Genomic DNA, 11,540 nt, shown 5'->3' with positions numbered 1-11,540 from the left:
ACTACAACTACATTAAAATGTATGTTGTTTTAGCGATTTACAAAGGAAATTGTTATGTCATTCAAAACTGTTGCAAAACTAAAACTTACCGGTAGCTTTATTAATAATAATATTAGCTGTATACCTACGTCAAAATTTTATGGACACAAAAAGTTGTCTTAGTGGCAAACGTAATAGACCTGAATGACGTCACTTATGTCCTTACCTCCAGCGTCTACAACTAAAAATGGTTGTTACACCAATGCAATTGCAAGGACATGCACACAGAGCAACAAACCCGAACACACACAACATCCCATTCACACGCCGGTGAAAGGCACACTCATGCTCACACTCCGAGTGTTAATGTGAAAGTCTTGACACTTCAGGGACCTAGTGATCCCCAGATCCATCTCTGTCCTGACAGCAGCCCTCCATTAGCCACAAAAAGATGGCTGCAGATTGCAACCCAATGTTACCTTATCAGAAACACATACAGCACTCAAACCTGAGCAGAGAGCATTTTTCACTTGGAGAGCACTTACACGTAAACATAGCCACAGCTATAACCATCGATATGCAGTCAGGTAAAAACTGTGGCTGCTCAGTATGGTTTAGAGGTTGCTGTTTTGTCAAGCTTTTATAAATATTTAATGTGTAGTTCCTCTGTTTAATCATTAWAACACACAACTAACTGCACAAACACTAAAGTCAAAACACAAATTACTTCATTCAAATGTGAACCCAAGGCCAACTTACTTGTCACAGTCCCCAGCAGTGATGTTGTAAAGGTGATTGGCAGCTCCATCAGCACATGCCCTCAAGAGAGCTAAAGACAGAAARGCATACAGTTTGTGAGCTTGTGTTTATGCACGGCACACCCTACTTTTTAATTATTTTCCRAGCAAAACATTGTTAAATTTGATCTAGTTTGAACTTGTGACTATTTTTAGAGTTCAAGTAAAGTGGTTTCCACCTATTCCTGTGCAACATTAGAGCACAGCACWACATTAGAGCATTAGAACACATCTCACTGGGCCACAACTGTTGATGAATGTCTCCAAACATTTCCTGGGATTCTCAACTTCCTCATATCTATCTTAAAAGGGGCACAATCTTGACACCTACACAACAGGTTTGCCAGAAAATATCTGTGATTTTTAAAATTTTCCACAAATTCACAATTCAGAAGGACTGAAACAGAAATATATATTTTTTATTTTCTGATAATTGTCTCAGAAATCTAAGTCGCTAACTAGCTTACAAAGTCACAACACAGTGAGATACTACATTTAAGTATCAAGTTTACATTTTGTACTGATGTATTTAGCCACACTCACAGTAAAATAATCAACTATCTTTCAGTGTTCCCAAAATTAGGAAAAATTAAAAATAATAAATGTCACCAGGTCCAGAAATTCAGTAAATACAGTCTTGGATGAAATCAACTCATGACACACTGTATTATACTAATTACTAGTTCAGCTAAGTTGAAGGTTAATTACTAAACACTATGGTAAGATTGCAAAAGCAGCACGTTAAKATATAGATACATGCTTACTGCATCTAGAGACATAAAAAGCAGGAGTGCATAATATTATTGGCATGTAGCAACAGYGATGTTTTAAAAATGTTTTAAAATTAAATATTGTCAATAACCAAATGTAGTTGAAATTTGGTCTGGTTGAGACAAGTGTCAAAAACATCCAAGTCTCCTAAAGCTGGATGAAGTCTACAACTATGTGTAAAAGAATCAATGAAGATACTGATACTGTATTTAGAAAGTTTCTTTCTTAATGTAACTTTGGAATTTAGAAATAAGAGAAGACAAAAATCTTAAATGTGCTACAGGATAAGCTTAAGGATCATATGGCCATGTTGGAAAACAACAGTCGTATCACAGGTCAGATAAAGAACAATATTGTTTGACCCTTGTTAAAAGGATGAGAAACAGCCTGAGGCTGTTTAACAAATGCTTGAATGCTTGAAAATATCACTGTATAGAAGCAACAGTGCAAAAAGGAATTAAAATTTATCAGCAACAATGTGAGTCARTAAGGTCTCAATAAGGTCATACAGAAGGCAATTCCTTTAGTGGATTGGTGCTGAACATGGCTCTATCAAACCGTAAGTAATATAAGTTTTAAACACTTTCGAATTCTGGCTTAATTTTAATAACTGTTTACAATGACAATTATAGTTGTGTTTTTTGTACCTCTGGTGTAACTTTTACATCATTTTAGGACTTGGAAAGGTACTTCTTTTACATACGTGAGTTTTTTATTTGTTTTTTGTTTTTTAAGGTCCCGCTAAATAGAAAAAAATAAGTAAGTAAGTAAAATTTTATTTAAATAGCACCTTTCACAGAAATAAATTCACAAGGTGCTGTACAAACAGTTAAGAATGCCCATTCCAAGAAGACACACATGACAAACATGGGGGAACAGGTGAACAGGTCATGCAGCAACAGAGACAGTTGCGCTACCTTTAGCAGCTTGCTAGAAATACGCAAGAAAAAAGTTGAGCTAAAAATATTGYTCTGATCCTATGTTTACATCAGACACATAGGGAAATATGCACATAAAATGACTCGCGAGAGAGCAGACAGCTTGGGGGTGGGGGGGTGTTAGGTCAGATTACACATAGGGGGTAGGTAAGATGGGGCGGGATCAGAGGAGTAGGTGACGTTGAGGGAGGAGGGTCCATGCTAGGACCCAACCCTGGCCACCTCCAGAGTCCAGAGTCACATGATGTTATCGTCTCCTGCTCGTTTAGTAGAGTTCAGAGTTTCTCTTCCTCGGCCTTGGGTTCCGGAGCCAGGACCAGCACGGGTGATGGGGGTGGGAGGGGATCGAGCCTTTGCTGACATTCCATCCCGGGGAGTTTCAGATAATGTGCCTATCAAGGCCATTTTGCTGGGAGCCAATAGATAATCCAATTTGTTTTGGAACAAAGCAGCCTTGAAATTTTCTGCTGCTTTTAAAATGTCAACTGCATCTCTGAAGTGGCGGGAAAAAAAGGAAAAACCAATCATCTGAATTTGGGGTCTTCCTCGCCTCTCACCAACTGAAGCTTCACCCAGGTGTAATCCTTACATGTCGGAGGCTCGCTCTTGAGATGCGATCCTCGTCAGAATCACATCCAGTTTGCGATTAATCTCCCCCAGCTGAAAGTCTGTGTGCTACCAGCCCGGCAAGATCCTTCGYCGATCAGCAGGAATCCAGTTATCATAAATCCAAATATATTAAAAAATAAAATAAAATAAAAAATAAAATAGTGATATATGGTAAATTAACTTGAATTCCATAAGCATAATTTTAGTGCAAATACAATTCACACAATCTGTTCTCACAATCTATACAATTTTTTGGAGTTTTATTGCAAACATAATATTATTGCTCTAACAAAAAAAAGATTAAAACAAAACACTGAATGATGATAGGTTGTTAAAGGATTAACAGAGACATTAATGTCAGACTAAACTAAAACATACATCTATCACGTATCACTTCAAATTCAGTGTTAWGTATGTCCTCATCATTAGACCTTCGCAAAAGGTCTGTGATCTCAATGGGATTTGTCTGGTTAAATAAATGTTAATAATAAATACAATAATCATTTGGAATATGGTTTTTGATGGTTTTACAAAATATACTTTTTTTACAATTACAAATAGAGCATGCCATTGTGCAATTCAAACACAATTCTTTTAAAGCCAAAAGCAGTAACGATGTTTCTGTTAAATGAAAACAAGTTGTACATGTTTGAATAAGGTTCAAATCAGTTGAAGTGCAAATGCAGCAAAATGATTAAAAATAATTCAAGGTGGTTGTTATTTACAACTCCTAAAACAATATTCATGATGCACTAAATTAGATGCTAAATATTTGCAAATGCATGCTCTTTCATGGCTTATGTTCCTTTCAAATTAAATAGAAAGTCTATTCCTTTAGCTTTCCTTTTTTGTTTTTGGGGCTGTTGTGCATGCTGGGAAAAACATCAGTCAGCCTTTGAAACTTTGTCGTTTGAACATAAATTTTACCATTTTAACATATTCAGATATGCTTGATTGTGATTTTTTTCCATTTCATTTACACTTTAACATTTAGAACGGAGGTGTTAGCAAACTGTTATTTACAGAATGAATTTAACTATCTGAGGTGCTAATTAAACAACTCAAGTTAGTGTGTTTAATTAGCAGCAAAATAAMAGTGGAAGATGTTGCTTTGTAACAGCAAACTTCACACTTCAGGAGAAAAAATACTCTCATTCTCTGATTTGCACAAATCATAAATGTGAATAAATCAGTTTACTGCTGAGTGCACTTGTGACAACTTCTGCTAAGCTTCAGTGCAATTATTCATTACATTTCACACAACTTACATTAGATAAGCAGCACAACGACCTCTAAAATATTTTGAAAAGTACAACTATGCAGTCAAAGTCAAAACCACATTAATTAACATTCACAAATATATTTATTTTTGGCCCAGGTTTAATGAACAGAAAACAATTATTTTATCTYAGATACCAAGAATTTTGCTGTGTTGTTAAAAGCTGTGAGAATGAAGATGTTTTTGCACTGATGTAAATAAAACACTTATACTCAARGTACTGCTTTTATTCATAACCTCCACCACCTGCTGTCTGTGTTTTGCATGAAGGAATGTTCGGAATGAATGTAAATGACTCATTATCTCTGACAGAGAACAAAGGCTGAAAAACTTTTCAAATGACAACTTCTCAGAAAGAAAAAAAAAAGAAACTTTTTTTACACATGGCAACAGACTGTAACAGTAGCAGTCATTTTCTGTGTACAGGTTTCTGCGCGCGCACACACACACGCACGCACCTTGAACAACTTTTACTGAGATGTGTGTGTGTAACATGGCATTTAAGAGAATAATCAAACTTTGTCTCTAAAACTAATTACAATAATACCATAGTCAGTTTATGTGCATGTAAATGAAAAGTGAATGAAATTGGTGTTGCATAGGGCTCAGCTGACTGCGTGCGTACCCTCGCAAGCAGTGTCGGCGTCAATACTTGACGCTCATGCTGGTGTAGTTTTCTYCAAAAGCACACATGGAAGTACACCTTATACCTTGTGAAATGTAAAAAGGAGAACAAACATTTCACAAAGTACTTGAATTGGGCGGCGCCGTGTGGAGTTACAAAAATTTGAGTTCACCACAGCTTTCTTTCTTTCTCAGGATGTACCAAACTGTAGATTWTGCCACTCCTAATATTGAAGCAATTKCTCGGATTTTTAAAAAAMAATTTTTTTTGCARCTTAAGGATGCCTCGTTTCACCTGCATGGAGAGCTCTTTTGACCGCRTGTTTACTTCACAGCAAAACCTTCCAAATGCAAGCACCACACCTCAAATCAACTCCAGGCCTTTTATCTGCTTAAYTGAGAATGACATAACGAAGGGATTCCCCACACCTGTCCATGAAATAGCCTTGGAGTCAATTSTCCAATTACCTTTGGTCCCTTTAAAAACAGGGTGGCACATATTRAGGAGCTGAAACTCCTAAACTTTTCATCCATTTATAATGTGGATACCCTCAAATGAAAGTTGAATGTCTGGACTTTATGTCCATGTACATTATACTGTACAACTATAACTTGAATATTTTTAAGTAAACAGGTAAAAAGACAAAATTTGTGTCAGTGTCCAAATATATAAGGACCTAACTGTATGAACCAAATACAGCTGTGGAATGTCAATGATAAGTCTTAAGAGAGCAACATGGCAACATGTGACTCATGTTGTCTGTTGAAGAATGTTCATGGGTTGACTGGGTTATTTTAGTGCTTTAGAATTAGCTTTTGCTAAAACTTTCAGTGCATTAGTGCTTTAGAATTAGCTTTAGCTAAAACTTTCAGTGCATTAGTGCTTTAGAGTTAGCTTTTGCTAAAACTTTCAGTGCATTAGTGCTTTAGAATTAGCTTTTGCTAAAACTTTCAGTGCACTAGTGCTTTAGAACTAGGAGACCTAAATATCTGAGTTAGTGTTTTAGGGCTAGTGGAACTAATTTTTAGAGTAGTGCTGCCCACCACTGGGTGTCAGTTTCGCAACACAGGCGTACTACTTGAACTTAATTAATGCAGTTTAGTGGCTTCTAGTTTTACTTTAGGGCTCTCAGTACAGAATGTAGTGGCAGATTTATAATACAAAAGATTAGGCTGATATATGTGTTTTTTATCGTCACTTATCATTACCGTGATAAGACCTAGAAATTATCTTGATACGTTTTTTAGTCCATATCGCCCATCCCTAGAGGGAACGATGCGATTGCGTCACTGTTGACGTGCATACCCCYGCGCCATATTTAACATGCCAGCTACTAACTTAGCTTTAGTCAGTCCGTTTTTTACCACACAAATACTTTGGACAGTCAGGGTTTGGGAAGAAAATATGTAAAAGAAAAAAAAAAACATTGTATTGCAGCAAGATGAATATTATCATATTACCTGTTAGTAGGAATAATAGTCAGGCTGAGAATCTCTAAGCGAGATATACAGTATATTATACATTAAGCGGTGTGGAGTTAGTACTTTAACACGTTTGCATTGACCAGGTGAACACAATGATTGAGAATGTCGATGATTTGTAAATAGCTTTAAAGTAACCCTTTTTGTAAGATTCACCTTTTTTTTCCCTTCAGCATCTATAAGTTGGACGTGGTTTAAAAGTGCTCTTCTATTTTGATGTTGCTGTTATAAACTCAAATTGTTTAGACTCAGTAACACTCACGCAACATCTGCTCAATTTTCTTTCCTTAMAGTTTCCAAAATGCTTGTGGGAGCATCTGTCTTTCTACGTTTCTTATTGTCCCATTTGTCTTCATTGCACTAAATGGCTAAAGTGGGTAATCTGAACTTGAGAAACACTATCTCTCCATCTGCACTCCATCCACAGGCGGTAAAAATGCAATTACTGTCATTTTCCCAATGGAAACAATAAATTGTTTGCTGTTCAAAATGAGTCAAATACACAACGGTTTAAACAATTTGCTCATCTTCTCTTTACCCTCTGAACGTTTGAGTTTATCTATCTCTGAGGTTTTCAAACTGTGGGGCGCGCATCCCCTAGGGGGTGCCAGAGGGTTTGAGGGGAGGCTATAATGTACGTACATGTGTAGTTTTTTTTTTTTTTTGCTTATGCTCATGCACTTTGAAAACTCCTGATCTAGCTCAACAGAAAGAAAAAAAATCCCATAAAGACATTCAYCAGTCAACCAGGAGATTAAAAGTGTGACAAATGAAGAGAATAACATTGATCGTCTAGTTAGAAAGCAATGTTCTCTTAAGAAGTCTTGAGTCCTGGTGTCTCTGTAGATCTCTTGTTGACACATACCACCCACCTAAACATTGTTTCTGTCTCAGTGACACATCCACAAGTGTGATGTGCTTGAATCATACACCAAGACTTGATGCTGCGACCAAGGTTTCAAATAAGCTCTTGGCAGGTGCCAACATATGGCTGCCAGACACCAAAGAGTGGTTAAAAGTCAAAATGCTTTGTGACATGAGTATTTAACCAGTCAATGACGTTTAAATGTTAAGACTTTGAAGGAATACAACATGAACTGTGAAGGGACAGCAGCAAAAGTCGAGAATGATGACCTTGTAMATAAACTACTTTCTATAATCCCTCCCTGCAGGCCTGGCAACCAACAACTTCTGTCAATCAATGCTGCATGATAGATAATACATTTTCACACACAGCTAAACCCTTTATAAGCCTTCATTTATGCTGCCTTTGAGTCGCGGAAAAGGTAAGTGCACACACTGATGTGGAGACACACATGTGGGCTGCTGAGCAGGCCAGTATTGATGAGGTTTGGGTGAAGATTAAAACCTGTCAAGTGGGGGCTTTAGTGCAGAACAGGAGAGGGCAAACGGTCACTAAAAGCAGTGAAAAGATTACAATCCCTATTATGATGGCACGATGTCCTCCCTTCATTCGTCAGCACACCTCTCTGCCCCTCCATCTGTCACCCTGTCTCAGATTTACCATGATCTCCACACCTTTCCTCTGACTTGATTGATCTCCTGCACAAACATCTCATTTTCCTTCCCTAAGGCCACACTCTGCTGCCGCTCTGACAAGAAGCTATCCTTTCTTATTCTAGGTGGCCTAATTTCACAAACTCTGTCTCTATGTGCTCTCTGTGACAGAACTGTTGTGCCTTTCGGCTGTGGCTTACTGTCAGTCCTTCCTAAGTTTTTTTTTCCTCCAAACTCCCAACACACTTAACAAATCAACGTGGCACATGTTCTCACATGTAGTGCAGAAAGAACATCTGTTCTCACCAACTTTTCACTCCGGCTGACTGGCAGAGCTGTTATTTGAGTTGCAGGTGGGTGATGTTCTCAGAWTTCAACAAGCCTCTTAGTATCAATAAATGATGAACCGAGGCACTTGTAATCAACACAGGAACATTTTTTTTGTTTGTTTGTTCTGCAGCAAGAATCACTTTTACTGATTGCTTTACTGAACTTCCCGCATTGCTGCACAATGAGCAGGTGAAGCATCCTGAAGTAAGTAAACGARCGACTGGTTGGGTGAGACAGTGAGCGAAGGACTGGGTGACTGCTGAACAAGAAAAGTGAGAGGATGTGCGATGGAGATAAGCAACTAGATCCAATGTAACAACATCACAGTCTGAATTTCCCTTTGATCCGTGTTGTGCTCGAGGAGCCTCAATCACTCCTGTGCACCCTGCTGCTTTACCTCTCCCACAGGTGAAGGAGTGGGGGGGCTAGGGGCAGCACATCAGACGACCTGAGAGTCAGGCATGTTTGCTCGTGCTTGACTGCAGATCCCTGTATCTATGAGGGTGGCTACAACACCTCCAGCATCCAGCATGCCTTCAATGCTTCCACCATCTGGAGTGTGATGCAAACTACGATGCTGCACATCTCAGGCGAGGACTGATGGACTGAGCAAATCGCTWCAAGCATGTTTACTATCAAACTGTGACAGATCGGACATCTTCCCATCACCAGCCCATCAAAAACTTCAAGTCCCCTGTGCATTGCTGCCAAGAGCAAAATTAATTAAGAAAGTGTTCTGAGATCCWAAATGTAGAACTGTTTGTGACTTCAGAAACCACCCAACATGAATCTAAAGCTTTTTTTYCCTCCATTTGCTAGCATCACCAACCAAGAAGATATGACCTCAAGCTGTGCAAAAGGAACATCACACTGCAGCTGGCTCACTCAATTGATTTAATAATGTTAAACATTTTATTCAGCATAATTAAAAGATAATAAGTTAATTATATGTCATGTATAATTTTAAAGCTTTATTTATTTATTACTTTTGGCTGCTCTCCTCCACAGAGGTGGAGAGGACACTTGCAGAATAGATTAGTAATTGCTTTACCCCTAATTTACACTAGATGCGGTTTCGCTCCGCAGAAAATACACAATTATGATCACTGAGAGCATTTTCGCTGGCTCCACAGGGCGGCGGTGAGCGAACGGCGATTCGCCAAAATTGGAATCAGTTTTATTTTTGCAAASSGCCGGGGCTGCTCCAAAGTCAATTTACCAAGATCACGTCGYACCAACAGGAAAACAAACAAGCACAACATCCATATTTTCTAAATATTTTAAAAAAGGCAGACTAATTTTGTTGAAATCCCAGATATAATATTAAATACATGGATATATTTATACACAAATGCTGTCAAAATGTATTCTTCTGTTTGAGAAACGTGTAGCGTGCAGTGTATGTTTACACACGATACACGTGGATTTTATTTTGAAATCARAAATTTTAAAAAGACAACAGCGATGCAGTTTCAACTGTTTGGAGTCAGTCTTCCACAGAATTGATTATTTTGCTCTCACTTCCACATTTATCACTGGATTTATCACTGTGCTGCACACTGGAGCAGACCTGAGTGGAGCGGACGCTGTATAAACTGGGGTGCAAACGAACAGTAGCAAACTGTGCACCACAGCAGAACCGCATCTAGTGTAAATTAGGGWTTACACCAATTAAACCCCTTCTGACGTAACCAGGGCTTATTCCCGGCACTAAGCACCACCAAATTACTACGGCCCCTTATGCACAATTTTTAAGTAAAAAGCCAAATATTTTAGGTCTCTGACAACTTTTTCTACYAGCTTTAATGTTAATTAGCATGTTAGGGCAATAAACTATACATAATTATTTTAAAGGAAAACCTGAAATTATGAGAATTTTAATACTTTAATTACTCATTTTGTTCAACCTACCATTGGCCTCTTTAGACATTTGCCTTGTGCTCAGAAAGAGAAAATTGTTTGTGCCAACAATGCAGAAGACAATAGCAGAAGAATATAGCAAASCATTGCAGTTTTCCCAGTTTGCTGAGTACAGTAATTAAGAAACTGGCAGTTAAGAAAAACCCTAAAATGGCTGGCAGCACTGCTATAGAAGAAAATCAAATCCCTGTTTGACTATAAAAAGAAAGCTTGTAGGCTCTGAACTAATCATGCTTTTGGTTTATGTTAACGCCAGTGGTAAAGGGAATACTTTATGAGTAAAAGGGAAACAAGGTTTTGATTAAATACCAACAAAGAAGAAACGTATGAAGAAACACTTCAAAATCCGCAAATGTACACTTCAAAAAGTGAGTTAATGCCTTAATTCATCCACCAAGTTAACATCAGAAATCTGTGAGGATTGTTTTATATTGTTGAAAACAAATAAACAAAAGAAATATCCATATTATGTGAATAAAAAATATAAATGCAATCACTACACACTGTTCATTATCAGTAATAGACCCAACATGTCAGGACTTTGCCATTTTCTAAGTTTGGATGAAAATCTTAATCCAATTTTTATAGGGTTTAATAAAACAATGTACACATTATAAGGTTTGTTTTTGCTTTTTAAATAGATCTTTATATTTGTCTTCCTCACAGATGCACAAAAATCTTTATCTCAGAGAGCAGAAAACAATTGAAGTGAAAAAAGACAATATTTTCTTTGTTGCAATTATAGATTTTGTAGAGGTTTTTATGTATTGAGCAAAAATAAGGAGTGTGATGTGYAACTGCACGGCTGAGAAATGAAAGAACTCAGGTGCCTCTTGGGTTCATGCTAAGCTGATAAGAATATCAAAGACCTGTTCATTAAAATTCAATCTGAAGCAGTTTTAATTGGTTTTAATCAAAGTTTGCCTTCAAAGTTACTTTGTTTACAGAACTTCTTGCCAGATTACATAATTTTGTTGATTCCATTTTCCATAAATTTGTATGTATATCATTTGATWTTTTTTTCTGTGGCCTTGGCAATGGATTTGTTAAGAACTTGTGATCTAAGTCACTTTTTTGTGCTTTGTTCTTGATGAAAGTAAATGATAAAGTTATCCCCATTTAATTTAAGTTCTTTATGTTCTCTCATGTTTGCCAGATTTAAACAAAAAGCTCAGTTGTAGGATACAAATTGACATGACTATGTATGGTTTGCATACTTATTATACTGAGGCCAAGTAAATTAACATTAATCCACCTCATAATTAAAATCTCATAGAGGGAGATCTACACTGT

At 37.4% G+C, this 11,540-nt stretch overlaps 1 protein-coding gene across 4 annotated transcripts in view; it reads right to left on the bottom strand.

The window, feature by feature from the left end:
* tpk1 (thiamin pyrophosphokinase 1) overlaps positions 1-11,540 on the bottom strand; it is an 83,582-nt gene that overhangs the window by 62,654 nt on the left and 9,388 nt on the right. For all 4 annotated transcript variants that reach the window (XM_014008449.1, XM_014008450.1, XM_014008452.1 and 1 more), the window contains exon 3: positions 739-808. In XM_014008449.1, coding sequence (XP_013863903.1) covers positions 739-808 — 70 coding nt within the window. The remainder of the gene's footprint in view (positions 1-738; positions 809-11,540) is intronic.

The sequence above is a fragment of the Austrofundulus limnaeus genome, unplaced genomic scaffold (genome assembly GCF_001266775.1).
Source record: "Austrofundulus limnaeus strain Quisiro unplaced genomic scaffold, Austrofundulus_limnaeus-1.0 Scaffold50, whole genome shotgun sequence".
In the NCBI taxonomy this organism is placed as follows: domain Eukaryota; kingdom Metazoa; phylum Chordata; class Actinopteri; order Cyprinodontiformes; family Rivulidae; genus Austrofundulus; species Austrofundulus limnaeus.
This window is presented reverse-complemented; position numbering and strand designations above follow the sequence as displayed.